The 27,413-nt window shown below is 57.0% G+C and overlaps 1 protein-coding gene across 6 annotated transcripts in view; it reads right to left on the bottom strand.

The window, feature by feature from the left end:
• Window positions 1-27,413, bottom strand: part of NFIC (nuclear factor I C) — an 82,292-nt gene that overhangs the window by 16,810 nt on the left and 38,069 nt on the right. For 2 of the 6 annotated variants that reach the window (XM_067734279.1, XM_067734274.1), the window contains exons 3-10: window positions 22,569-22,640; window positions 18,800-18,874; window positions 17,880-18,003; window positions 17,112-17,236; window positions 9,686-9,811; window positions 7,303-7,487; window positions 6,573-6,720; window positions 46-304 (exon numbers count right to left, since the gene is read on the bottom strand). In XM_067734279.1, coding sequence (XP_067590380.1) covers window positions 171-304; window positions 6,573-6,720; window positions 7,303-7,487; window positions 9,686-9,811; window positions 17,112-17,236; window positions 17,880-18,003; window positions 18,800-18,874; window positions 22,569-22,640 — 989 coding nt within the window. In that variant the 3' untranslated portion in view covers window positions 46-170. Of the gene's footprint in view, window positions 1-45; window positions 305-4,493; window positions 4,580-6,572; window positions 6,721-7,302; window positions 7,488-9,685; window positions 9,812-17,111; window positions 17,237-17,879; window positions 18,004-18,799; window positions 18,875-22,568; window positions 22,641-27,413 lie in introns of those variants that run through there. The other 4 variants (XM_067734275.1, XM_067734276.1, XM_067734278.1 and 1 more) reach the window with 4 other exon arrangements.

Genomic DNA, 27,413 nt, shown 5'->3' with positions numbered 1-27,413 from the left:
TTACCTTTTATCTTCTTGGTTGGGTGGGTTTATTTTTATGTGTGGTTTTCTTTTGTTTTTGTTTTTTTTCCCGTTTGTCTTTTTTTTTTTTTCTCCTTTTTTTTTTTCTTTTTTCTTTTCCTCCTGTGTGTTATGTGTCTGTGTGTTTTGTCTTTCGGCCGGGCTGGGAGTCAGCGGGGTGTTCTTGCTTGCTCTAGCTTGCCACCGAAAACGTGGGCCGGGGGCCGGCTGTGTGGCTCCCCGCAATTCCCGGGACGAAGGAGCAGGGCGTGGGAAGAAATCTTTCTTATCCCAGATACCAGGACTGGGTGGCCCGAGGGGGACACAGAGAAAGAGAAAGAGAGAGAAGGAGAGAGATGGGGGGTCAGGCTCCGCCAGCCACTGCCCATACCCACTGAGGCCCCCCTACCCCCTGGGACCTGGGACCTCTGTCTCCCCTATCCCAGACCTGGCATAACCGGCTGGGTGACCCTGGGCAAGTGACTCTGCCCCTAAGCAGAGCTGCTAGATAAACCTCAGGATGTACAGTGATGTCTGGATTCTAGATAAACTACGGATAAACCTGTTAATACAAGTCCATCTCATGCAACTTTTGGGATATACTGAGGCTAAAAAAAATTTATTATTTCTTTTCAATCCTTTATCTGGAATTGAAATCTACCCGAGCATTCTGTGGTTTTGTTTGCTAAATCCGGCAACCTCACCCCCGCACCTCATTGCCCTGAGTATAAAATAGGGGAGGGGATCTGCCCACCTTGCCCGCAGAGGGTGACATTTTCCCATTTAACGGTTCCCCCAGAACCCCCATGAAAGAGGGACTACTGCCCCCCGACCCCGTTTTGCAGTGAAGAAAACCGGGGCTCAGAGGGGTAAGGTAACTTGCCCAAGCCCACCAGCGTGGGAGGGGAGAAGCCAGAATTCGAACTCAGGCCTGAGAGGCCTCAGTCCTCGCCTGTCCCCCTGCCTGGGGCTGACCCCTTAGCCTGGCCTTTGAGGGGGTCATGACTCCTACTTTCCAGAGGGGGAGACTGAGGCTCTGGGTCAGGTGGCCAGGTCTGCACGGACAGCTCTGGCCTGGGTCTCCACAGGGAAGCCACTGTACAGACCCTTCCCCTGGAAATGCATCCTATTTGCCTGTGTGGGGCGGGCCTGGGGGTAGGTAACCCCCATCCCCACCCCGCTGGGGTCACAGCAGCGCTGCTCCTCCGCCCCCTGCTGTACATCAATCGCACCCCCTCCAACCAGGCCACCCCGCAGCCGCTGGGCCATCCCATCGAACTGGCGCCATGGCTCCCAGCCCCCCACCTCCAGCCAAGTCCAAGTTCATCTTGGCCATTACCTCATGTCTGGTTTCCGTTGGCAACCAGACAGATTCTGGGCGTGACCCTCCCTGGTGGTGGCTGGCCTCCCCTAGGCCCTTCCTCCCTGCCTCCTCCCCTCCTAGGCTCTCTGCCCATAGCAGTGGGGGGGGCACCCTCAACTCGACATCGTCCCCCGTCAGCTGAGGGGGAGACAGAGGCCACGCGGTGCCAGTAGTGAGCTCTGGGCTCTTCTGGCACCCCCCTGGCCTGGCTGGAGCCACCAGTGTGGCTTTGGGCATGTGGCTTAAATTCCTCTGGCCCTCGGTTTGCTCGTCCGCTGAATGGGCGCGACGGGCAAAGAGCTTCTGGTGTAAAATGCTCGGCCGGGTGGGCGCCTTCACACAGCGGGGGGGCGGGGGTGCCAGAGTCCACAAGAGCCCCACTCTGGGGGCCAAAGTGACGGGTGGCTCGGGACTGGGGGGCTGATGGTGAGAGACGGGGGTGGAGGGGGTGAAGAAGGCGGGCAATCGATCAGGGAGAGCTCAACCGACATCGATTGGGGCAGGGGCGCTGATTGAGGGGAGAGGCTATTGATCGGGGGCAAGGCACTGACTGTGGGGAGGGCAGGAGATGCAAGGGCAGGTGGTGCGGGGAGAGAAGCCGCTGCAGGCTTCGGGGCAGGGGCCGGGGGTGGGGGCAGAGGAAAGCCAACCGGCCAGGAATAACGAAGGCGGAGGAAGTGCTGACTGGGCCAGAAGGGAGAGGCCTCTGGGCTCCGAGCCCTTTGCAAAGGGGCTCCAAGAGCGGGGAGCGGGTCTCACGGCCCCTTCCTCCCACCCTTCCCTCCTTCCAGGGTCTGCCGGGGGTGGGGGGCTGAACCCACCGGGGGACTTGGGTGCCCTTAGTCCAGGGACCCGTGGTCCTGCCTGCGTGGTGCTGGCGGGGTCCTCCACCAGACCCAGATGGGGGGCCTCGCCTTTTCCATAAGCCTTGGGGTCTCTCATCCGTCTGTCACCTTCCGTGCCACCCTCCCCCACCAGCCCCACGAAGTTCTTTCCAACTCCCAGCCCTGGCTGTGCTCCTCCCTCCCTCTCATCCCTTCAGTGGCTCCCTTCGGCCCCCAGGCCAAAGCCCACATTTGAGGTCTTCCACATTCAGGCTGTTTCCCCATCATTTCCAGCCCTTGGCAGTGCTGATGCCCCTGCCTGGACACCCTACTCTACCTGACACCAGGCTCTCACCCCTCCCCAACCGGGCAGGGCCCTGGATGCGCCCCCCCGACCCCCAGGTTCCTCCACAGCCCCAGACCCACTCTCTCTGGGTCCCCAGCGGGGCCTGCTGGCCAAGGGGGGTGGTGACCAAAGGCGCCCCCCTCCTGGCACCTTGGTTTCCCTCCCCTTGCAGGCCATTGGCTCCGGGTGGTCCCCCGTCCCCCCATGCAGGGGTTGACAATGGGGTGGGGGGGAGGCTGGGGAAGGGTTAAGGGGCCAGGGCCCCCTCCCTGTCACTTTTATTAGCTTTGCTTTCTGCAGCAATTAGGACATTCCCAGCCTCCAGCGGGGAGGGCTGTCAAGTGGGGGTGGGAGAGGCAACGCCTGGCTCCCTGAGCACCGGGGGGCAGGGGTGTCTAGGCCGGGACAGAACCCCAAACTCAAGGCGGGGAATCCTGGGGCCACCCCAGCTCGGTGGGTAACACTGACCAAGTGACCCCCTCTGTCTGGATCCTGGCTGGGGCTCTGTAAAGCAGGGCACTTACAGTTTGGGTGTGCGAGGGTGTGTGGGGTGGTCTTGGCCTTTCAGTGCCCTTTCTGGGTAAAATTGGTCCCCTAATGCTCCAGACCCTTCAAAGACTCCCAGGAGGTGCCCAAGGCCAGAAGAGACAGGTTCAGAGCTCCCCGCAGTTAGCCCTGGTGCCCTGACCCCAGCACCCCCAGCTAAAGTCTGGGCAGGGAGGGAGGGGGATAGCCAGGTCCTGCCCACCGACTCTGTCCCCCTGAGCTGCCAGCAGCAACCTGGCCAGCCTCAGATGGTCGCCAGGGGTCCAGGCTGTGCTGGATGGTCAGCATGGCTGATTCTGGTCTCATCCTCGTCTCCACCGCCTCCCCACGCCTCCCCATGAACTCCACTGCGGGGGACCCTCCCAAAGTGGCTTGAGGATCCGATCCTGACCCCTGGGGACCCCACAAAGCCCCATACTCTATGGCTCTGGGGATTTGGAGATGCTGGGCAGCCCTGAAGAGGTTTCTCTGTGTGTCTGGGCCTCACTGGGCCTGGGGCAGCTGGTGACGCCCTCTGGCTGTTTTATGTCCCGTGACCCCCTCCCCAACATGCACCAGGGAGCACGGCTCTGGGGTCCAGCCACCACCCTTGAACACCCCCTGCCAACACACTCCCGGCTTGCACGCAACACAGATGTGGACCCTGGCCCAAAGGCGGGTGTCGGGGACACGTGGGCAGGGGCTGAGGCTACCTCCCACCCCGAGAGAAGCTGGGAGCCATGAGTCTCAGTTCCAGACCCATCAAGGCTCTGCCCTGCACTGCTGTGCAGCCTCAGACAACTCACTCCTCCTCTCTGAGCCTCCTCGTCTCGTCCTCAGCCAGCCTCACGCCCCCCACCCTGGTGCACACTCAGCTGCAGTGATGCTAACCCCGCCTCTGCCGCCCCACTCCCACTTCGCAGGCTGGAGCCAGGGGTGGGGGCTTGCGTGTCCTACCAGGAGGCCCCGCCCCCTGCCATGGGCTGCCTCAGTCTCCCACCTGCCCCTGGTGTCCTGGGGTCCTCTGGCACCCCCTACCCTCCCTCTCCTGTGGTCCCTCCCTCCGGCCGGCGTGGGAGGGGATGCAGGCTGGGGGGTTGAAAGCCTGGGCTGACGCGCTGTGTGATCCTGGGCAAATCCCCTTGCCTCTGCGAGCCTCAGTCTTCCCATAGGTACAAATGGGGCCAGGGCGGTGAAAATCCCAGCCCCACAGCAGCTCTGCCAGGAGTGTCCCCTGGCAGGATTTGGGGCCATACCACGTCCCCGGGCGTGGGCTCGAGGCCCTGGAAGGGGCTGGGAGGCTGGCCAGCGTGCCAGGGGTGCGGCTGGCGGGGGCGGCACGGGACCCAGCAGGCCGGCCTCTCCCTGCGCGCCCAGGCCGGCCCCTCTGCCCTGCCCCTCCCACCCCCCCACCAGCCGGCCTCTTGGCCCCTACCTGTGCCTGATAAATGCCCGTTGGATCCCTTGGTCCTAATCCCACAAAGGAACGGTTTGCAGGGGACGTGCCGGGCGTAGAGTAGGCTGCGGGGAGGAGAGAGACCGAAAGCCCGTTAGCGCGGGGGCGACGCGGGAGCACCAGAGAGGGTGGCCGCTGCCCAGGGTCACACAGCCGGGCCTTCATACCCAGCAGCCGGTGCCTCCGAGCTTGCCGCCCTCCCCCGATGGTCCAGGCACCCCGAAAAGCCCACGGTCTCGGGCCCCCGGGGTCACGCGGGCAGGTGTCTGCTGAGAGGGTAGGTGCAGGACGAAAGTTTCATAATCCAGAAACCGCCTGTGAATTATTCAGTGTTCCACTGCCTGGTCCATCCTGCTCCTGCGGCCTGCATCCCGCCGCGTGGGGGGCCATGAATTATTGAGGGCGTTTTATTTATTAATTTCCCTCCTGGAGAGGGCATGGGGAAGGCTGCGTGTGTGCACATATATATATATATGATTATATTTTAATCGCACTATGTTTTGCCGGTGAGTGAATGATTCGCAACCCAGGCTGGGGAGGGGACGGGGGTGGCGGGAGGGTCCCCATGTGGTCTCCACCAGAGCGCAGGTAAGTGGGAGGTGGTGAGGCTTGGGGGATTTGGGGGTGGGGGCTGGGAAGCAGGCTGCACCTGCAGTTCAGAAGCCGGTGCAGAGGAAGGAGAAGAAATCCATGTTTCTCCCTCGTCTATTAAGCGTCACTGTAAGCCAGGCACTGGGCACTATCCCATTTTAACCCTCGGCAGCCTCAACGCGGCAGACGTGAACATTATGCCCATTTCACAGATGAGAAAGCAGGGAGAGTAGGTGAAGGCCAGCGCCGCATGCCGACTCTGTCCTCTGCACCCGGCCTCCCGCTAAATGTTCTCCCTGATCTATTGCACTGACTCACTCGCCACCACCCTCTGGTGACTCTCCCATTCTGCGGCTGAGAAAACTGAGGCTCAGAGAGGGGAGGACGTTTGCCTAAGGTTACACAGGGAGCGAGATGCAGGGGCAGGATTGCAACCCAGTGCCCTGTGCTCCATCATGGTGTTTGGAGAAAGCCCGTCTGCACGTGAGGCTGCCCCGGGTCTCGGCAGGCAGTGGATGCTGGGGAAGAAATACTGGGGTGCTGCATGCGGGGAGGGGGGCCGATGGGGCCCAGATGGGAGGGCTGGCCCCTCCTGCTTGGGTGGGGTGAGGAATCTCATCTGGGGAGCGAGGGAGAGACGCCCAAAGAGGAAGGGGATTTAGGGAGAGGCTGGGGGCAGAGCCACCACTGATGGGGTAGATAGACCCCAGGATGGGAATTCTAGGAACCTCTTCCCAGCCTGGAGCAGCCCTGGACTGGGGTTGGGGGTGGCGGGGGAGGGGGAGGTGCCCTGGGGGCTGGTGAGCCATAATCTGGAGCCACATCCAGAGGGTGGAAAGTTCTACAAGGTTAGGAGACCAAGCCAGGGTCTCCCACCAGGCTACCACCTGGACCCACATCCAGAGAGCAGAAAGTTATAGAAGGCGAGGCAGCCAACCCAGGGCCTCCTGGGGTCAGGTGGGCAGGCAGGGTGTGTCCTGTCTGAAGATGTGGCCCAGCCCAGATTACCAGCAGGAACAGGGCCCACTGGGGCCAGTTTCCCCGGAGAATCCGGAACTCTGGAATTTCTATGTGAGACGTCCTGATTTTAGAGCCACCATCACCACAACAGATTCTCACTTTCCTCAGACAAAAGGCTTCTGGGGGCCGGGTCGGGCCCTCCCACCTCCACTTTGAGATCTTCACCCACTGCCAGCTGCTTGTTGCACGGAAGAGGGTTTAGAGGCCCAGAGGGGGGACACGGGGGCCCCAGGCCGCTCGGCCAATGGGGGCGGACCCCAGACTTGCCCCTGGCCATCCCCTCAGGCTGCCTTGGCCCTGTGTGGACCTGACCACGTGGGCCCCAGGCCTCCATCTGGGGACCCACCAAACTCGCCGGTACCCACCGGGCTGGGCCTGAGACCCCGACCCCAGAGGCAGGGCCGGGGAGGGGAGGGGCCCCTCGGGGACGCCTTCCCGGGTGCTTACAGGGCGAGGTCGGCGACGAGCTTCCTCCCTCGGAGGTGGGTTTGGTGGCGGGGGGGAGCGCCAGCCGCGGCAGCCCGGGGGGCGGGGGTGCCAGCATCTGAGCGGAAATGCAGTGACTGGACATTTTGAGCTGGCCACTTCCACTTAACTGGGGGGAACAGAGAGACAGGTGGTTAAGGCGGCGGGCGCCCCTCCGCCTCGGGCTGCCGTCCACCCCGGGGCTGTGGACCGGCCTGGTGGGCACGGCCGGGACGAGTTTGGTGGGTGCCCGGTGCTCGCCTGACCCCGCAGGCCTCCAGCATCCTGGGATCGCCATGCCTTCCCTGCCTCCTCAGGCTACTGTGTACCCACTGGCTTTGCTTCCACGCCTCCTAAACAGCATCGCTGGACCTCATGGGCGGCCTAGACGCATCTCCCCGCATTTGCCGCGCGTACGCATTCATTCGTCCACCACCTCGCCCGCGGTTCCCAGATCTGAAAGGCTCTGGACACCAAAAGCTTTGGTGGAAGTCTGGCCAAAGGCGGCCTGAGCTCAGCCGTAACCGTGTTTGATTTGGGGGCTTCCTAGAATACCGTCCGCTCAGACATCTGCAAAAGCCTGCATTCCCACCCGGTCTGGCTCCAGGGGCTGTGGACCCCGCCGTTTGTAAAACAGAAGCTGCCCTGGCGGAGGAAGGGCTGCCTGACACTCGCGCCAGGGCCCCAGGGAGGTCGTGCCCCCCAAACTCACCGGTCCAGGCTGCTGACTGGCCGGATCGCAGGCCAGCGACACGAGATCTTTGAGCGGGTCCTGGGGGTTGAGGTGAGGTGGGTAGCGGATGGCCGTGTGCGGGAAGTAGGTGGAGGCCGTCTGGGGCAAGATGGACGTGGTGGGGAAGTGCAGGGCCGAGGACGGGTGAGGGCTCCGGGCGATCCCTGTGGAGAGGAGGGGGGCAGTGGTCACCAGGGGCTCCCGCCAGGCCGCCCTGTCTCAGAGTGACTGTGTTTGTGGGTGTGCGTCACGCCCACGCTGCGGCACCTTTAATAATACGAATATGTGGCGGCCCAGTGGCATCTGCCACGACCAGGCCCTGCTGTCATTTACACGCCCGGATTCGATGAACCTCCTGTGACCCCACAGAGTTCTAGCATCACCCCTTGGAGCACTTTTATTTATTTTTATTTTTTTAAATTTATTTATTTTTGGCTTGTGGGATCTTAGTTCCCCTACCAGGGATTGAACCTGAGCCCTCGGCAGTGAAACCGCTGAGTCCTAACCACTGGACCGCCAGGGAATTCCCATCACGTCTTTTTTTAAGACAGAGGATGGGGGCTTCCCTGGTGGCGCAGTGGTTGAGAATCTGCCTGCTAATGCAGGGGACACGGGTTCGAACCTTGGTCTGGGAGGATCCCACATGCCGCGGAGCAACTAAGCCCGTGAACCACAACTACTGAGCCTGCGCGTCTGGAGCCTGTGCTCCACAATAAGAGAGGCCGCGACAGTGAGAGGCCCGCGCACTGCGATGAAGAGTGGCCCCCACTTGCCACAACTAGAGAAAGCCCTCGCACAGAAATGAAGACCCAACACAGCCCAAAATAAATAAGTTAATTAATTAATTAATTTTAAAAAAATCAGAGAGAACATTTCCCGGCTGTGGTCAGAGGAAGTCCTGACTACTGAATAAAAATTAAAAAAAAAAGACAGAGGATGACCATGGCTCTCAGAGGGAATGTCCTCTGCCCCAGCCACAGAGCAAGCAGGTGGCAGACCCAGGGTTCGAGCCCAGCCTGACTGGCCACACCCTGACCCGGGGCTTGGTTAACTCTTTCCATAAATGGCTGGTGGGTCAATATATTTTTTTAATTGAGATATTATTTGCACACTATAAAGTCCATGCTTCTAAAGTGTACAATTCACTGTGTTTTTTTAGCACATTCACAGAGCTGTATGACCATCACTACAATCTCTTTTAGAACATTCTCATCCCCCTGAAAGGAAACCCCGTCCCCATTAGCACCACGCCCAGCCCCTGACAACCAGGAAGCCACTCTCTGTCTGCGGATTTCCCATCAATGGAATCACACACTGTGGGTCCTTCTGTGTCTGGCTTCTCTCACTGAGCATTGTGGTCTCAAGGTCCATCCACGTTGTAGTGAGTGTCCGTGCTTCACCCCTTTTCATGGCTGAGTAATATTCCAGTGTGGTATTTGCTTGTTTTTTTTCTTTTTCTGAACAAGTCAGTGACTTTTAGTATATTCACTTCGTAATTCCAGAACCAGTTCACTGCCCCCAAAAGAAGCCCTGTGTCCACTAGTGGTCACTCCCCCTTCCTCTCTCTCTAGCCCCTGGCCAGACAGTAACTACTTTCGGCTTTCCAGGCCATAGGGTCTCTGATGCAGCTACTCAACTCTGCCGTCGTTGCCTGAAAGCCACCACAGATGACATGTAAACAGATGGGTGTGGCCCTCCGCCAATAAAACTTTATTTACAAGAACAGTGGCAATTGGGGGGGCCTGCTTGGCTGGCTCCTAGTCTAAACTGTTGTGCTATTTTGATGTTTGCCTCTGCCCTGTATGTGTGTTTGCCCTTGTATGGAACTAAATCATCATTATCACAACCAAGGGGCAACAGGTGACATTCAAGCTCTTATTTAACTCATTCTGATTTAATTCATTCGGTCCTATGGACAGCCCTGGGAGGGGGACGTTTATGAGCCCAGTGGACGGGTGACGGGCTCAGCTCACACCCCACGCTGTGAGCGTGGTACTTCCTGTCTGTGTGGCTGAGAGCTCCCGTACCCCTGTGTGGCCTGTGTGTGTCCTTCTGGGTGTCTGCCTCCTGTTGCGGCCATTCTGCCCCCGGGTCCGTCGGTGGGCCGCTTGAGTATGACACATGGGGAGCAGGTTGAGGGGTGAGTCCCGGGCTGCACCTCCATGTACAGAAGGGGAAACTGAGGCCCCAAAAGAGTCAGGCCCAGGTGCTCTCTACCATGGCAGCTGCAGGCTTTCCTGCCCGGGTGGGAGGCTACAGCAATAGGACTCGTGGTCAGATGGCCGGTGGGACTTCCCCAGCCATAAGTGGCCTGGTTAGAGGGCTCAGCCGCCCCTCCCCGCCCGGGGCCCGCAGTGCTCACCACTGTGCACGGCGATGACGGGCCGGTGGTGCTGGGTGAAGCTGGAGAGGCGGGGCGAGTCCTGGGGAGACGGACTGTTGAAAGGGGACTTGTCCATCTCTGTTTTCTTCACCGGGGATGAGATGCCTGCGGGGAGGGCCAGAGGGTCAAGGGCCGGCAGGCAGGGTTATTCCACTCCCAGGACCCCTGCACCTCCCCGCAGAGCCCCTGCCCCCCCTTCTCCCAGCAACCCATGGACGAGGGGCTGGGAGCCCATTGTAAGGAGGGGCAAACCAAGGCTGAGAGCTGGGAAGGGGGCCGCCCAGGGTCACACGGCCCATGGGAGGAGGAGTCTGATGCCACACGGGCCCCTGGACGACAGAGTCCGGCCCCCATCTTCTCTCCTTCCAGACATAAGTCGGCTCAGGGCTGCCCCCTGCCCCCCAGGGACACCAGAGCCCTGGAGAAGGCCGCAGGGTGGGCAGAGGATTGGTCCAAAGCCCCAAAGCCCAAGTGGCTCTGTACTTGTGCCCCCCCACCAATCCTTACCCGGGGGACAGAACCTTCCCTGTAGGGTCATCGTGAGTATTAAATGCAATACAACATGTAAAGCCGTTAGATCAGGGCCTGGCACACACCCACGCACTGGAATTACTTGCTGCCATTCCTCTGCAGACGGGGGTCTCACTATCTACCCCGGTGGCCCTGGGGAACCCAGAAGGTCTCCAGCTCGGCCTCAATGAATAAAAGGTGTAAAATGGGCACATCCAGCCTCCGTGGAGGCCGTGGCACAGAATGGATGCTGGCTAAGGAGGAGCCTTGTCACGACATGGAAGACGGACCCCAGAGATGCGGGGCACACGTCCGCCCTGAAGAACCACGAATGCCCCCCGCCTGCCTCCCTGCATCCCACCCCCCACTCCCACCCCCCTCTGCAGAGGCTTTTTCTAGTGACAGCAAAGGATGACGACGTGTCTGAAAAAAAGGCAGAGTCCTTGGCCTGGCCCCTTCTCTGGAATTGGGCTCTGGGGTAAGTGGGGATCTGGAGACAGACATGTTTAGGAATTGTTTTAAAATCCATTTTACAGTGAAACGCACCCAATGAGGCCCACAGTGGATTCACACATGGTGAGGGTTGTTTTTTTTTTTTAAATAGTTTTTATTGGAGTCTAGTTGATTGACAATGCTGTGTTAGCTTCAGGTGCACAGCAAAGTGAATCAGTTATACACATACATATATCCCCTCTTTTTAAGATTCCTTTCCCACATAGGTCACCACAGAGTACTAAGCGGAGTTCCCTGTGCTACACACGGCAGGTCCCTATCAGCCAGGTTTGTTTTTTTTTTTTGCGGTACGCGGGCCTCTCACTGCCGTGGCCTCTCCCGTGGCGGAGCACGGGCTCCAGACGCGCAGGCTCAGCGGCCATGGCTCACGGGCCCAGCCGCTCCGCGGCATGTGGGATCTTCCCGGACCGGGGCACGAACCCGCGCCCCCTGCATCGGCAGGCGGACTCTCAACCACCGCGCCACCAGGGAAGCCCTTAGCCAGGTATTTTATACAGAGTAGTGTGTATATGTCAATCGCAATCTCCCAATTTATCCCTCCCTCTCCCTTGCCCCCTGGCAACCATAGGATTCTTTCCTACATCTGAGACTCTACTTCTGTTTTGTAAATAAGTTCGTTTGTACCATTTTTTTTTTTTAGATGCCACACATAAGCGATATCATGTGATACTTGTCTTTCTCTGACTGATTTCACCCAGTATGACAGTCTCTAGGGACACACTGCCTGCCACCCCGCAGAAGGTGGCCCTCAGGCTGCACACATCAGGGCCGGGGTCATTCTCTGTGGGTCGTCCTCGGCGCCGTGGGGCGTGGTGCAGCCTCCCTGGCTCCACCCACGCGACGCCAGGAACACCCCCAGTTATGACAACCATAGATGTCCCCAGACATGGCTCAGTGTCCCCTGGGGCAGAGCCACCCCAGTTAGGACCCCTGCCCTCCTCCGAGGCCCGCTACCACTGTTTCTGGGGTCTCGGGTTGATGGTTCTGTGAGTGAGCATCTGCGTGGGTCCCCAGGGCTGTCCCACCAGAGATGCTGCTGCATTCCCCCCCCTACTGTGGCATTTCCATGTGGGGTGCTTTCATTCTCTGCGATGGCACAGCCAGGGGTGAGCCAGCTCTGGGAACCAGCCCCCCGATGGGCACTCAGGCCACCATCTGCTTTTGCTGTTACAGACGCTGCTGCCCTGGTCGGCTCTGGGTGCGCATCAGTGTGTGAGCGGGGCGGGGGAGCGTGTCCTGGGATGCAGTTGGCGGCCCAGAGGGACCTGGCGGCCGAGCGGGGCCTTGGGTGCAGGCCCGGGCTTTCCCAGGGACGGGAGGAGCTGGTGGCATCCAGGGCAGCCGGCAGGGAGGAGGCTGGCCCTGCTGTGTGTGCGTGCATGCGTGCGTGCATGCACGCGTGCGTGTGTGTGTGTGTGTGTGTGTGTGTGTGTGTGTGTGTGTGTTTGTGTTGGGCTCCCGGCTGGCTCAGGGCTGCAGGGGGAATGAGGTTACGGCTGTCAGACGCTCACTTAGGATTTCCTAGAACAGCCTGTCCTGGATGGAAATAGCCCGGCGTGGACCCTGCCCCCAGCTGCACCTCCGTAGGCCCTTCTAGAGCTTCCTGAGATGGGGTCTTTGGGAGCCAGGGTCCAGGAGGGGGGCGGGGGGCCCCCGGCGCTGCAAGAAAGAGTCACTCTCCTGCCTGCGTTCCTGCATCTGAACAAACATGCTGGGAACGGCCCCACGTGAGCAACCGAAGTTGGTTAACACAGTGCCCATACATGCCCCATCAAAGCACGCGTCTCTCCATTTAACAGGCGTGCCCTTGACCTCCCCGATCCGAGTGGCCATCTTTCTGATTAACATACATATCTCCACGTAAGCATCAGGCACCCCTACGTCCCCCGTCGAAGACACAAACCTTAACGGACGCACGTGCCTGTACGTGCCCACCCCCAAGTATCTTTCCACTTGCCTGTCACACGTGCCTGTCTGTTCCCCGTTTAAGCACATACGCTTCATCTAACAGGTGGGCCTGTACATCCCCCATCTGAGCACCCACCCGTCTGCTTGACAAACTAGCCTGTCCCCCTGCAGTGCCAGCTCCCCTGGGGGGCCCACTGCAGGCAACCACTGGGTCTCCAGGGCCCGGAACACAGGGTGGGCAGAGAGTGTGCGGAGTGTACAGGTGGGTGGACGGAGCGCAGTTCTGCTGGGATTGGCCACCACTCACCGGGCACTTAACACGTGGGATGGCCTCGCCCACTACCCCCAGCACTGCTGACACCGGTCATCCTCAGCGGGCCCATCCTGGGCGCTGTGGGGTGTGGAACAGCGTCCCTGGTCCCACCCACTGGATGCCAGGAGCCCCCCAGTCATGATGGCCGGAGACATCCCAGACACCGCCCAGTGTCTTCTGGGGGCAGAACTGACCCTCTGGGAGGTCCTGGGGAGCCAAGAAGTGGTGGAGCTGGGATTCAAAGGCAACTCTGTAACTCCTCAGGCCGCGCTCTGCCACCCCCTCCTGCTCTCCAAGTTCAGAAAGAGATGGGGGGAGAGGAGAGAGGTTGGAGTTCCCTGCTTCACTCCATATAATAACTGCCTGTGGGAGGCCCATGTCCCCTGGGGGAGGGCCACAGAAGCAGCAAGAGCAAAGCACTCTGGGACCCCCTTTCTGCCCCGCTTGGCTGGGTAATCAGGGAAGGCCTTGGGAGGATGTGGCCAGGAGGATAAAGGGCACTCCTGGTGCTCCTGGCCCGGGCACGGAAGGGGCAAAGGGCTGGAAGCTGGTGTATGGGGTCTGAGAGATGTGGCTGCAGGGGTCTTGCCTGGGCGGGGCTGGCAAGATTTCCCCCAGGCCTCTGCCCCTCCAGGGCACCGGAGTGAGAAGGCTGGGGCTGGGGGGTTAGCTGGGCGCTGCCCATGGTGGCCACAGCGGAGGAAGGGAGAGAGTACTCTAATCAGCTTAACCCCCTTAATGAACAGCTAATTGGGGACTGTCTAGACAGGAAGCCGGAGGAAACCAGGAAGAGGAGAAAAAGGAGGAGAAGGATGGGCAGGAAGGGGAAGAAGAGGGAGGGAGAAGAGAGGGAGGAAAAGATAGAATTCACATCTCCCTACGAGCCTGTGAGCACCCGGAAGGCAGGGGCAGGCACACACTAGAGGTTTGTACTGAGACTCCCACAGGAGGGAGTGAGTCTGCCATCACCTGAGGCAACCAATGGGAGCTATAGGAGGACTGACCCCCTCTGGTATTCCCTTCCAGCTCTGTGATTTCCCCATCACACACCAGAAGCTGGTACAGGCTTCCTCTTTGTCCTCCCCCATCATGGCCACTTTATTCTCAGTGTAGGAAGGTTGGATCAAGCCCCAGTGACTCTCTCTAGCATTTCCTTCCTTTTAAAATTTTGTTTTTCTTTTTTGAGCATCCTGAATTGAATGCTGGGTTCTTTATTTCCAGCCTTTCTCTTTTTCCAATTAAAGCTATAATTTTTCCTCTCAGGGCGGCTGTGGCTACATCAGCACAGGCTGTCTTTCAGCTCCAAGTAGTATTCATTTTATATGTAGACAACCTCTTCAATCACAGTGTTAGTGAGAAGTGCTTTTGAGTTCCCAATCAGTAAATGATAGGGCAGAGGTTAACTGTCTCCCAATATCTGCTTTATCCTTCTTCCTTAGTAACAGAACCCTTGATGTGAGATGGGAACATAATTGACCCAAATAAGATTACATTTCCCAGCATCCTTTGCAGCAGAGTATGGCCTTAGAACTAACTCAGGGGCCCAGAGATAAGCAGAAGGGGTAAGTGCATCTTCTGAAAATTATTCTTAAAGTGAGAGGACATGCCCAGACTTGACCCTTCTTTCCTGCTGGCTGGAAAGCAGACATGATGGCTGGAGCTCCAGCAGTTATCTTGGACCATGAGGTAGGAATGAAAACCACATTCAGTGGCACATAAGGCAGGAGACTGAGTCCCTCACATCACACTTGCCCAGGGCGGCTGATGGCTGGACATTTATTTGTGAGAGAAATGCACTTCCTTTTGTATTTTCTGTTATCTACAATCAGACTTAAAGCTTACTGAATACAGGTCTTTATAGAGACAAACTTTAGAAAGATAGGGAACCCACAGAGACAGAACCGTAGAGACACTCTGACCCATAAATTAAAGCCTAGGGCTTCCCTGGTGGCGCAGTGGTTGGGAGTCCGCCTGCCGATGCAGGGGACATGGGTTCGTGCCTCGGTCCGGGAGGATCCCACATGCCGCGGAGCGGCTGGGCCCGTGAGCCACGGCCGCTGAGCCTGCACGTCTGCAGCCTGTGCTCCGCAACGGGAGAGGCCACGACAGTGAGAGGCCCGCGTACCGCAAAAAAAAAAAAAAAAAAAAAAAAAAAAAAAGTTAAAGCCTAATAAATAGAGAGGTTCTCCCAGCATTAGATACCTGGGAACCCACAATGAGGAAGAGGGAGGAGGCTTGGGACCTCAAATGTCACAACCAGCTGTGTTAGAGACCGATTCCAAGAGATGGGAATTTTATAAAGACATGAACACCAAAGAAACTCTCCTGTTTCCTGGTCACTTATGTGCCAGGTGGTTGCTTAAGTCACATTCTATCGTGTCCTCCTTCCAACTCTCCAAAAGAATGATGGTTTTCATCACTCCCACTTTGAAGATGAGGCAACCGAGGCTCAGAGATGTTAAGTCACCTGCCCAAGGTTACACAGCCCACACACCACACAGCCAAAGACAGAGCCGGGATTTGAACCCTGGTCTCTCTGATGCCTGAACCTGCCCTCTTTCTCTCTCTCTCTCTCTCTCTTTCTTTCTTTTATTGAAGAAGAGTTGATTTACAATAATTCAGGTATACAGCAAAATGTTTCAGTTCCATATATATAAGTATATATATATGTGTGTGTGTACATATATATATATATATATATATATAAATCAGATTCTTTTCTATTATAGTGAACCTGCCCTCTTAATTGTAATGTTATGTTGCTTTTCAAGAATCCTATAGGTATGGCACTTTGTATAGACAGATCTTTATAAGAAATCAGACTCTACAGGGAAGAGGGAAAGAGGAGGAGGGGGAGAGAAGAAAACAAATCCTAAGGTATACTGGGTACCTATTATGTGCCAGGCCTGTTTTAGGGACATCAAATGCATTAATTCACTTAATCCCTACAATAAACCTATGGGGTGGGTACTGCAGGTATTAACACCCCCATTTTACAGATGAAGAAGCCGAGGCGCAGAGAGGTGGGGTCACCAGGAAGCTGCAAGGGCTGGGGGACTCGAGTGTCCACGTTCATAACCACTAGGCTATACGGTGGGGTGAACCCTTGTTAAGGGATAAGGGACCGGGTAGAGACATGCTTCTAAAGCTGGGGGGCACAGACCCCGCTGAGAATCTGAGGAATGCCAGGGGCATCCTCCCCACAGGCTCCTCTGCAAACCATTTCCTTTAAGTGAAACGCTGGCCCACTGAAGAGCAGAATCTTAAGGTGAAAGGGATTTTTTTTTTTTGTGTGGCCGCGCGGCGCGTCTTGCGTGATCTTAGTTCCCCTACCAGGGATTGAATCCGGGCCACAGCAGTGCTGAAAGCACCGAGTCCTAACCACTGGACCACCAGGGACTTCCCAGAAAGGGATTCTTTAGATGAGAACCTTGTGATGGAGATGTAAACTCCAAAGAAGGGAAATCTTTGGAGAATGCCCTTAGGGAGACGGTAAGTAAACAAAGAATCAGGAGGAGCCAGCACTCAACAGAAAAAAGCTTCTACGGAACTGCTGACCCTACAGAACAGGAGCCCCATGAAACAGACACTCTGGAGAGGACCCTATGAAGACAGAAGAGCAACAAGAAAATCTACCAGGAAAAGGATGCTATAAGAAAAGAGGCGGGGCTCCTATGGAACTGGACTCACAGAGAGCAAGATCCCATGGAGATGGGAATCTTGCAAAAAAAAAAAAAAAAAAAAAAAGGACTACAGGGAGGACCCCAGTGGGAAAGGTAACCCACGTATCAGGACGCTGTAGTTGAGCGTCTACGGCAGACCCGAGGATGAAGCACCCTGTTGATCAGAATCGCTACTGAGTCAATTCTGTATAGCAGGAACCCCACAGAGATGGGCCGTTAACAGGCGGAGGGCAGGAAAGTCGGGCAAGGGATAATCTCCATCCTCCCCGGCCAGAGAGGAACCGAAGAGCTCCGGGAACGCGAACCCGGACTTTACTTGCAACCGCGCGCAGTCTGCGAGACTACAATTCCCAGGAGGCCCCGCGGCTCCAGGCCGACTCTCCGCCCCGGGGTGCCCGCGCAGTGCCTGCCGGAACACGTAGTCACTGTCGCGGTAACCCAGACCGGAAGGTCGGTCAGCCCCCGTCGCCAGCCCCACCTCCTTCCATGTCCTCCGTCCAGTTGCGGCTGCTACTCGTGGGAGAGCTGGGCGAGGTGTAGTAATCGCCGCCGGGGCTCGTGTCCACGTCTTCCTCCATCGAGCCCGATTTGTGCCGCTTGCTCCTAAGGGGCGAGGAAAGAAGCCAGCAGACCGGTTACCACGGAGACGGGCCCGGCGGGCTTTGCTACTTCCGGCTCTTAGGGGGCAGGGGGAGGAGGGTGCTATCGCGAGACGTCACGCGAGTCACGGACTTTCGGCTGCTTCTCAGATGACATCCGCTTTAACCTGCCCATCACTTGGGTGGGACACCTGGGGCCAGGGGCAGGGAGGGACTCAGCAAAGGGCCAAGCTAGCAAGCTAGCAGAGTGGAGACTAAAGCCCTGAAAGCCTGGCTGATCGCTTGACCTACTGTAATCCTCAGAACAACCTGGTAGGATTATGGTCCCACTTAGCAGGTGAGGAAACCGAGGCAAACAGAATGTGACCGGCTCACGATCACACAGCATATCTCAGCATATCTCAGCAAGAACCGATGTCTGTGTTCTCATGGAGTCGCAGGGGCTAGGCCTGTAGGACTCGAGGCTGTGGGAGCCCAGCGTGGGATGTCAGGGCTGGGGAAAGAGTCACTTGGGGGCTGGGTTTTGAAAGATGAATAAGAGTTTCCCAGGTAGAACGTGAAAACAGGGAGAGGAATGAACCAGCTGGGGCCAGATGGAGGTGGGGGGGGGACGTGAGGTGCCCAGAGGTGGGGCCCCGGGGACATACCCGCTGGAGGATGTGCTGGGTAGCGTTCTTCTCATGCCGGTGCTGGCTGGATTTAGGTCATATGCCAGGTGTCCCTGCAGCTCCCCCAGGGAGAAGTTGGGTCCTGTTCCAGTCACCACAGGTGCTGTGGAGGGCGACAGAGAGGAGGATGAGGGAGGAACAAGGTCCAGGGCTGCACTTTGCCCTGGAGGGGTGGGGAGAGCCATCTTGGGGCTGGCAGAACGAAAAGGAACCGCTTCCCAGATTGGCCTGATTCCTAATTTGGCTGAAACTGGCCTTATACGATGGGTCAGAAGAACAAGGCCGTTGAGAGAGGCCAAGGTCACACTGTGAGGCAGAAGCATAGACAAAGCTGGAGGCCAAGCTTCCCAGAACTCTCAGAGGCCAGGCTCTGCTGATCTGGATGGGGAGGGCAAGGGTTAAGGTTAAGGCAGGATAGTGCCCAGAGGTCCCTGGGGTAGGATTCAAATGGGGGTGTCTGGGGATGGGGGTAGGTCCCCAGCAGGTCCATAGGTAAGGCAAGAGGACAAGAGGTGAAATAGGTTGCGGGGGGGGGGGCCTCTGGGGTCTCCTGGGGGGGGTGAGGGAGGTCCCAGGAATGGGGGATACTGGGGCAAAAGGTTCTTTAGCCCTTCCACCCAGCATCTGGAGTCTTCTCTGGGGAAGAGCATGTCACCCTGACCTTAGACTCTGGGAAAGGCCTGGATACCTTCCTAGAGACTTAGGCTTGGTGACAAGGGTGGCTGGAGAGGATGTGGGGGACGGGGGCAGGGTGATGGGCTACTTCCTCCTCCTTCCCCGAGTCCCTTTCCCTCTTAGAGCCCCCATCCCGAAGCCACTTCTCCTTTCCAACAGTCCTCCCCTGTGTGAGCCCACCCCCCCACCTCGGGTCCCAGCACAGGGTGGGCGGGGACACTTACTCCGGGACACTTGGATGAGCTCAGTGACGCTGAACACACCGGAGGTGACGAAGCTCTCCTGGAAGTCGGTGGTGTCTGGAAAAGAGAGGAAGGATGGGGGTCAGCAGGCGGCCAGCTGAGCTGGGTCTGTTCCCCCCCTTGACACCTCCAGGCTGCCCAGACTCCGGGGGCTGGACCCAGCCTGGCCAGTCACCCTGTCTACCCCCCTCCCCAACCACCACAGCCCTGCAGCAGGAGGATGGCCAGCTCAGCCCCTCCAAGCCTACGGGGACTCCTCTGCCCTAACACAGCTGGAGCGGATCTCCTTTCCTGAGTCTCTGCTCAGTCCTTCTCACGGCAGCCTCAGCCAGCCTCCCCTTCTCCAGCCTGGGCTTCACACCGCCTCCCAGCCCTCCTCGGGAGCCCCCGTGCTATGGCAGGCTGCGCACACAAGTGGAGGCCAGACCTGGGTTCACATCTCAGCTGCCCAATCGGCGTGTGATCTTGGATAAGTCACTTTACCTCCCTGAGCTTTGATGCTCCCTGATCTCAAAAGTGGGGACCATACACCCTGTCATCTCGGGTGGTTGTGAGCTATGAATGCTACTACCTAGGAGGGACCAGGTTGCTTCCTTTGCCTCACTCATCACCCCATGCAATGCTGCAGTCTCTTAGCCTTCTGCGTCCAGGCTGTGAGCTCTGTGGTGTCCCCAGTGCCCGGACCAGAGCCTGGCAAACGGCAGGGGCTCAGAACCATGGGGTGAATGGAGGGTCCACAGGGAGCAGTTAAATCCCCAGTGTGCCCAGACCCATTCCCGCCTAATGTCAAAGGAAGAGGGACCCTCCTCTCTTGGCTGGGGTTGTTTAGACCCACTTCATGGATTTGGAAACTGAGGCTGGCCTCGAGAGGGCGGGAGCACTGGCCCACCCAAGACAGCTGGGAGCAGGCCTGTCACACCCGGAGACCCTCACAGGCAGGACCCATTACCAGGCACCTCCAGTGTCCGCCCCGAGCTGGGCACTGGGGACACAGTGGGGAACAAGACGTACAGGAGCAGCTGCCCTCTTGGACTCACAGCCCAGGGTGGGCGAAGGACGCCACATAAAAGCAGGAAGTCAAAAACACTTGGACATGAATGTTCACAGCAGCATGATTTACAGTAGCTGAAATTGGAGACAACCCAAATGTCCATCAACCATGATGGATACACAAAATGTGGTCCCTCCACACACGGGAACGTCACTCAGCCGTGAAAAGAGGTGAAGCCCTGACACTCGCTACAATGTGGATGGACCCTGAGAACACGAGGGAAGTGAGAGAAGCCAGACACAGAAGGATACACTGTGTAATTCCATTGATGGGAAACGTCCAGAACAGGCAAATCCACTGAGAGAGTGGGTTCCCGGTCACTCAGGGAGGGGGAGTGACTAATGGAGATGGGGTTGCTTTGTGGGTTGATGAGAATGTTCTGGAACGAGACAGAGGTGATGGGTGCACAGCTCTGTGAATGTACTTAATGTCACTGAACGGTACATTTTAATAGGGTTAAAATTCTACACTTTATGTGTGTTGTACCGCAATTTAAAAAGAAAGTTATTAAAGACGATTCAGTTAAATGTGAGATGTGTCAGGCAGTGGTGAGGCAGTCAAGGTCGGGAGAGCCTGCTGGGGAGGGGACCTATTTTACACGAAGGGCTCAGAGAAGGCTTCCCTGGGAGGGTGACATTCAACCAAGATCTCAAGGTAGGGGTGGATAAGGCGAACACGTGGGTGAAAATCTGGGTAGTGCCCAGACAGCACCTGGCACAGGGAAACTGCCTGGTGAGAACTGGCTGCCCCGACGAGGATGATACTAAACTTGACGTTTGCCACCTCCCTGTGGGTTACGATGTTCCTGGCAGCGGGAGTGGCTTGTGCAAAGGGCCTGGGGGTGGGATGCACTTGGCAAATCGGAGGCCAACAGGGCTGGAGTTGAAGGAGCCAGAGAGAGTGGTCAGAGTGGAGGTGGGACCCACAGAACGGCAGCTCTCGGCTTTGGGGGAGGGGGTGGGAGCAGTTCTTGTCCAGGCCCCCAGGGGGCAGCAGTGGCCGCAGGGAGCTCACAGCGGTGGCCAGCTCCTCAGCTGTCTGCCACCCAAGCCCCCTGCTTATGAGCTTTGTGTCCACCATTCATTGAGCAATTACTACCTGCCCAGGCCCACGATGGGAGGCTCAGGACCACAACATCCCGAGGAGGACAGGGCGGTGGCTCCCAGTGTCCAGGGGGAAGTGGCCATGGCCACTTCCTGCTGACCCAGCTGGCCGACTGCTGTCAGCACGCCCCTCCGCCCCACCCCCACCGGGGTTTCCTGTTTGTGCAGTGCTCGCCCAGCTCCATCTCCAGGGGACTCCCTGGCGGGCGGGGAGGAAGTGATTTCCTCTACCAGACGCTGGAGCTCCCCACGGGACCAGGCCAAGCGCCATGGCCCCGGCCGCCTGCCTTGAACATCTGGCTTGGAGGGAGGCGCCTGGGGATCACAGGAGGTCAAGGAGGACTCGGGTCACAGATGGCCAGTGAGGTGTGGCCTGGGGGCCTGTGAAACTCCTGGAACCATCCAGCCTCCCTGTGCATGCCTGTGACGGACCTTCCAACGGGGATGCCCTCACCCACTGGCTGTTTCTTCCTTTCTCCCTTTTCATCTCTCCTCCTTCCTTGCCCCTAATATACAATCCCTCTGGTTTCTCTTTTTCCCTCTGCTTCATCCTTCCTTCTCTCCTTTTTTGCTTTCTAGAAATGGTTTTTGAGCACCTAGTGTGTACCAGGTCCTGTTCTAGGTACTGAGGACACAGCAGTGATCAAAACAAACACCTCTGCCCTTGAGGAGGTGATGTTCCACTAGGTGAGAAGCAAACACATTTGCAATCACTAAGCAACTAAGCAAATACATACGCGATCACTAACTTCCTCGAAAGGAAATAAAACAGAGGGCTGAGATTGAGAGTGACTGAGGCTGCTTGAGCTGAGGGGCTCAGGGAAGATCTTTCTGAGAGGGAGGCATTTGAGCTGAGACCTGGGGGATCTGGAGCAAGAGAAAGTAGTTAGCTGTCCAGATCGCAGGCACAGCACGTGCAGAGGCTCTGGGGCAGGTGGTGCCTGGTGTGCTGGAGGAACAGCGAGGAGGCTTGTGTGTCTGGAACAGAGTGAGCGAGGCGGGGAGAGGGAGGAGGGGAGGAGAGGAAGGCAGGAGGACTTGGGCTTTTACCCCCGGGAGGTGGGACCCTGGAGGGCTGTGGGCAGAGGATGGGCGGGGCCTGACTCAGGTGCTCACGGGTATCCTCTGACCACTTCAGGAGGACAGACTGTGGGAGGGAGTAGTCAGGGAGCCAGAGTAGAAGCAGGGACTCTGAAGCTTCCAAATCCTCTCTGTCCTTCTGGCTCTGCTCCCACACCCGCAACACAGAACTGAGTTGTCCTACTCATCCACTCAATGTCCCATGAGACTGCAGGGCCCACCAGGGCCTCTCCCATGGGGGGAGCACCTCAGAGCCCAGACGCCGGAGCTCAGGGTCGGGGGTTCCAACCCCAGCTCCCTGGATGCCCCTGGGAAGGCCCATATTCGTCTCCAGACCTCAGTCCCTGCCTCTGCAAAATGGGACAACTGCAGCACCTACTCCACAGCATGGCTGGGAGGAGTGACTCAGGTGCTCACGCAGGACCACACAGAACCCACAGGGGGCGCTCCGGAAACGATTCCTAAAGAAAAGATGGGGATGGGCCCGTGCCCTCCACCCCGCCACCTCCAGACTCACCCAGTGTGATGGGCTTGCTGTCCTCCTGGTCGGAGCCCATCCCCGCCCGGGGACTGCCACTTTGCTCTGCATCTGCAAAGACAGGGAGGGGGAGTTGTGACATCGCAGGGACCCCCACTCAGGAGGGGAGGAGACATCAGCCCAGTGCTAGGCTGGGCCGGCGCCGTGGTCTGGAGCATGGCACGGCCCCCTCCCTGGCTGCTGCCCCAGGGGGTCATGGACGTCGGAGGTCACTAAGCGCCAGCCTGCCTGTGTCCTGAACCATGGTGAGAACCCGAGTGGAGGGGCTGGCTCAGTCGTGGGGAAGTGCTCGCTGAGCCTCAGTTTCCTCATCTGTCAAGTGAGGATAACTCATTTAATCCTGCCTCTGCCATATGAGGTGGGAACTCTCACGCCCATTTCACAGACGGGAAAACAGAGGGCCAGAGAGGTGAGTCCCTGGTCCCTCGGGCCCCCTCCCCACCGCCTCTGCCTTCCGAGTCCTGGGGGCCCAGCCTGTGGTCTTGGGTTGCCACTCAGGATCCCCGGAGAGGGGGCCGAGGGGCATATTTCTGCAGCTGTGACATTTCCGGCCCCACCCGCCGGGCTTGGGGGCTCCCTCCCACCCCGGCGCCCGCCCCTCCATCTTATCTAAAAATAATCAGGCTCCTTGGCAGCCGGGTGAAGCAGACAGACGCTGAGCTCAGCGTTATTGGCTCCGGAGGCCTAGATGGAGGGCGAGTAGAGCCAGGCCCCTCTGCAGCCCTCACACCCTCCACCCCAGACTGCGGGGGAGAGGAAATGGACAAGCCCAGCCAGACAGGACCCCTAGCCCCCCTCCCCCATTTGTCTCTCAGGTCAAGGACAAAGGTGGCGGGAATCACCATCAAATGCCAGAGAAAGAGAATCAGGCCCCTCCCACCTGCCACACTCCAAGGCCCAGAGCTAATTGCTGTGTGACCTTAGGCAAATCGCTTAACCTCCCTGAGCCTCAGAGTTTTCTCTTCAAATGTGCGAAAGCATCTCACAGGCCTGGCTGGGTTGCCAGGAGGTGGCAAGGAGCTGATACGTATGAAGCGCTTAGGGCATACTGAGCTCTAGATCCATGGTGACATCCACCCCGTTATTGTTATTACTGTTATTTTTAAGTCCCTAACATGACCACAGATGTTTTTTCTTGTTCTCATTTCATACTTTCCCTTAAATCATGAAGAGAGCCGCAAATCTGGCATTGTTAGTGTACCCATTTTGTAGGCAAGGAAAAGGGAGGGTTAGAATGACGAAAAAGTGCCCCGCCCCACACCCCTTGCTGTTGTTTTTTTACACAGTAGTGTATCATTTTATTTTATTTTTTGTCCGCACCGCTTGCGGGATCTTAGTTCCCTGACCAGGGATCGAACCCGTGTCCGCTGCGGTGGAAGGGCAGAGTCTTAACTTCTGGACCGCCAGGGAATTCCCCTGCCCCTTGTTGTTTTAATTCGGTAGCTAGTGCTTACATCCCGACATCCAGCAGGCGCTTGCGTGAGCTGCCTGGATTCTGCGATGAGATGCGCGCGTTCCCATCCCAGCTCTGGGAACCTCCAAGGACACGTGGTCCCGGGGGCGGGGGTCACTTCCCCTGCTGGGGCCTCAGTGCACCCAGGGTTGCTTTGGGGATAATAATAACGATGACACTTCGCACAACAGTCACTGGGCCCTCGCCGTCTGCCTGGCATCGCGCTTTTGCCTTTGCACACGCTGTGCGCTGAGCACCTACTTGCGGGCAAGACTCAGAGATGCTGTAAACAGCACAGGAGCGGCCCCACCTGCCTCAGTTTCCCCATCCACGATAGGAGCGGATGCAGGCAGCCCTCCTTGGCTGGGCTGAGCAGCCCCTGCGTGGCCGACTAGGCTGGGCAGGCTGGGCAGTGGTGAGAGGGCTGTGCCCGGCTCGGCCCCGTGCCCTGTGGCCACTCCCGGGCTCGGGCAGCCAGCGGCCCCTTGGAGCCGGCCCGTCCTGCTTGGATGGCCGCATGGCTGGGCACGGGTGGCCACTGGGTTGGGAAGGGCCCAGCCCGGGCAGCCAGCTGTCGGGCTCCAGGCCTTGGGCACAGACCCTCTTCCGGAACCAGCACCCACACGCACTCAGCGGGCAACAGTGCCCGGCTGGCACTCAGGGGCCTACCCGAGAAGGGGGATGTTTCTTGAGCGCCGCCTGTGTGCTTATGCTTTGGAACCAGGCAGCCCAGGCTGTGGGCCTCAGACGCCACCCCTCATCTCTCTGTGCCTCACTCCCCGCATCTGTGAAATGGGCACAATGACAGAATCTCCCTCAGAGGCTGTTCGGGAGGGAAAAGGTGATAATGAATGCAATCAAGGGCCTCAAACAGTGGCTGACATGTAGTAAGCACTTCACCAACTGGAAGGAGGGTTTTATTACTATTATTGCTATCTCCTTGCTGTTTCTGTCTTGGGTGCTATTACTTTGTACCTTGAAAGCCATGGCCCTAGGCTATGGCTGGCTCTAGTCTGGAGCCCTTATTCACTGCTCTTGACCTCAGCCCAGCCATATCACCTGTTTGAGACTCAGTTTCCTCATCTGTAAAATGGGACTATAATAAAACTCACTTCCCAGGGTTTGTTGGGTCTCCAGGTCAGTAAATAACAAGTGTAAAAGGGTTGGTGCCAGGTTGACATTCAATACATGGTAGGTCTGGGCAGCAATCGTAAATGAGTGTGTTTTTAATTTTGGTTTCTAATTGATCATTGCTAGCATTTACAAATGCGATTGGTTTGGGGGTGTTAATCTTGTATTCTGCAACCTTGCTGAACTCACATATTAGTTCTAAGAGTCTTTTTCTTTTTCTGGTAGATTCTTTGGGATTTTCTATGAAAACCGTCATGTCGCTTGCAAATAGGGCAAGTTGTATTTCTTTCTTCCTAATCTGTATGCCTCTGATTTCTGTTTCTTGGTTTTTCTCACTGACTAGGACTTCCAGAACCCTGTCGACTGGAAGTGGTGAGAGCAGGTGTCCTCATCCTGCTTCTGATCTTAGGGGGAACCCATTCGGTCTCTCACCACTAAGAATAATGTTAGCTGTGGTTTCTGCAGATCCCTTTATTGGGCTGAAGAAGCTCTCTCTCTTTTTTCTCCTATACTCCTGGTAGTTCTTTTTAAATTTAAATAAGTGTAGTCTCTAAATAATATGATGCTGTAATTATAGGCCATCTCATTAAAAATTGTTTTAATTTGATTTTTAGATTGTGTTGAAATATACACAACATAAACTTTACCATTTAACCATTTCTAAGTGTACAGTTTAGTGGCGTTGAGTACATTCATAGTATCTTGTGACCATCCCCACCATCATCTCCAGAACTTTCTCATCTTCCCAAACTGAAACTCTGTCCCCATGAAACGCTGACTCCCCACCCCTCCCCCAGCCCCTGGCCCCCATCATCTACTTCCTATCTCTGTGGATGTGACTCCTCTGGGGACCCCCTGTGAGTGGAATCACACACTGTGTGTCCTTCTGTGTCTGGCTTCTCTCACTGAGCATCGTGTCCTCAAGGTTCATCCACGTTGTAGCAGGTGTCAGAATCTCCTTCCTTTTTATTGTGTCATCTTACTGGCCATGCCGCAGGCCATGTGGGATCTTAGTTCCCTGACCAGGGACTGAACCCCACCCCCTGCAGTGGGAGCACAGAGTCTTAATGCTGGACCGCCAGGGAAGTCCCTGCCATCTTATCTTTAATCATCTCTAAAACCGTGAACTATTTCTCACCCACCTGCTGACCACCTGCCTGTCATTTGGCTCCTGGAAACCCTGTCTTCTGGAGCTGTCCAGTACGGGAGCCCCGAGTCACATGCAACTTGAAATTTAAATTGGCTAAATTGAAATTAAAGTTTCAGGACTTCAGCCGCACCAGTTACCTTTCAATACTCGACAGGCACACGTGGCTGGTGGCGACCGAACTGGACGGCACCGAATACGCCCACCATCACCACACAAAGTTCTATCGGGCTGAGCTGCTCTGGATTTTTCCGTGAAAAATCAAGGGAAAAAAAACAAAGAAGACACCGATAATTCTTCCTCCTCCCATCTAGAGGCCCGGTCCTAAAATGGACCTTCCTTCGGTCTGAACAGATGGACCCAGAGTGTATAATGCTAAAGGCCAGCTAATGTCCAATGCCCCAAGATGCCCCAGGCCCCAAATGGGCAGCTTTCATTTGCTGAGTTTTTACTGTGTTAGGAGCTCCGCAGCGCCATCTGATTAAATGTACCCAACGGATGAGGTTGGTGAACTGAGGACCGGCTCAGGGAGTCTATGTCCCAAAGCTGATGTCAATTCAAAGAAACCGTCCGCCTAGCGCAGAGGTTCCTAACTGGGGTGATCCTGCACCCCAAGGCGATGTCTGGGGGTATCTGTGTTTGTCACGACTGGGGGGCTCCTGGCCTTGAGGGGGCGGGGACAGGGAGGCTGGTCTGGGATAGCCCCACAGAGTCATCCGGCCCCCAGTGTCAGCAGTGCCGAGGCGGAGGGACTCTGTTCCAGATCCATCCGTTCTCAGTAGGGGCAAAAATTGGTTCTTGGGGCGATGGAGGGGGCTAAACATTTTTGCTCTTTTTATTTATAAAACATAGATAAATAGATATAGATACAGTATATAAATAGATATATAATATACCTGTGCTATTAAAATTTCATGAGGTGAAGTGATTAGGGAAAAAAACTGTCTAAAAGGGCTCCTCAGGGGAGGCAATAATGAAAGAAAAGGGTCTTGTACAATTTCAAAGGGCTGTCAAAAGAGAAAGAAGAGTATGCAACAGAAACTGCAGGTGACCTACCAGGTCTAAGGCATTCACTTCCCTGAAAGTCTGCCAA

The sequence above is a fragment of the Pseudorca crassidens genome, chromosome 3, assembly GCF_039906515.1.
Source record: "Pseudorca crassidens isolate mPseCra1 chromosome 3, mPseCra1.hap1, whole genome shotgun sequence".
In the NCBI taxonomy this organism is placed as follows: Eukaryota; Metazoa; Chordata; class Mammalia; order Artiodactyla; family Delphinidae; genus Pseudorca; species Pseudorca crassidens.
Note: the sequence above shows the minus strand (reverse complement) of the source record. Positions and strands in the feature narration are given on the sequence as shown.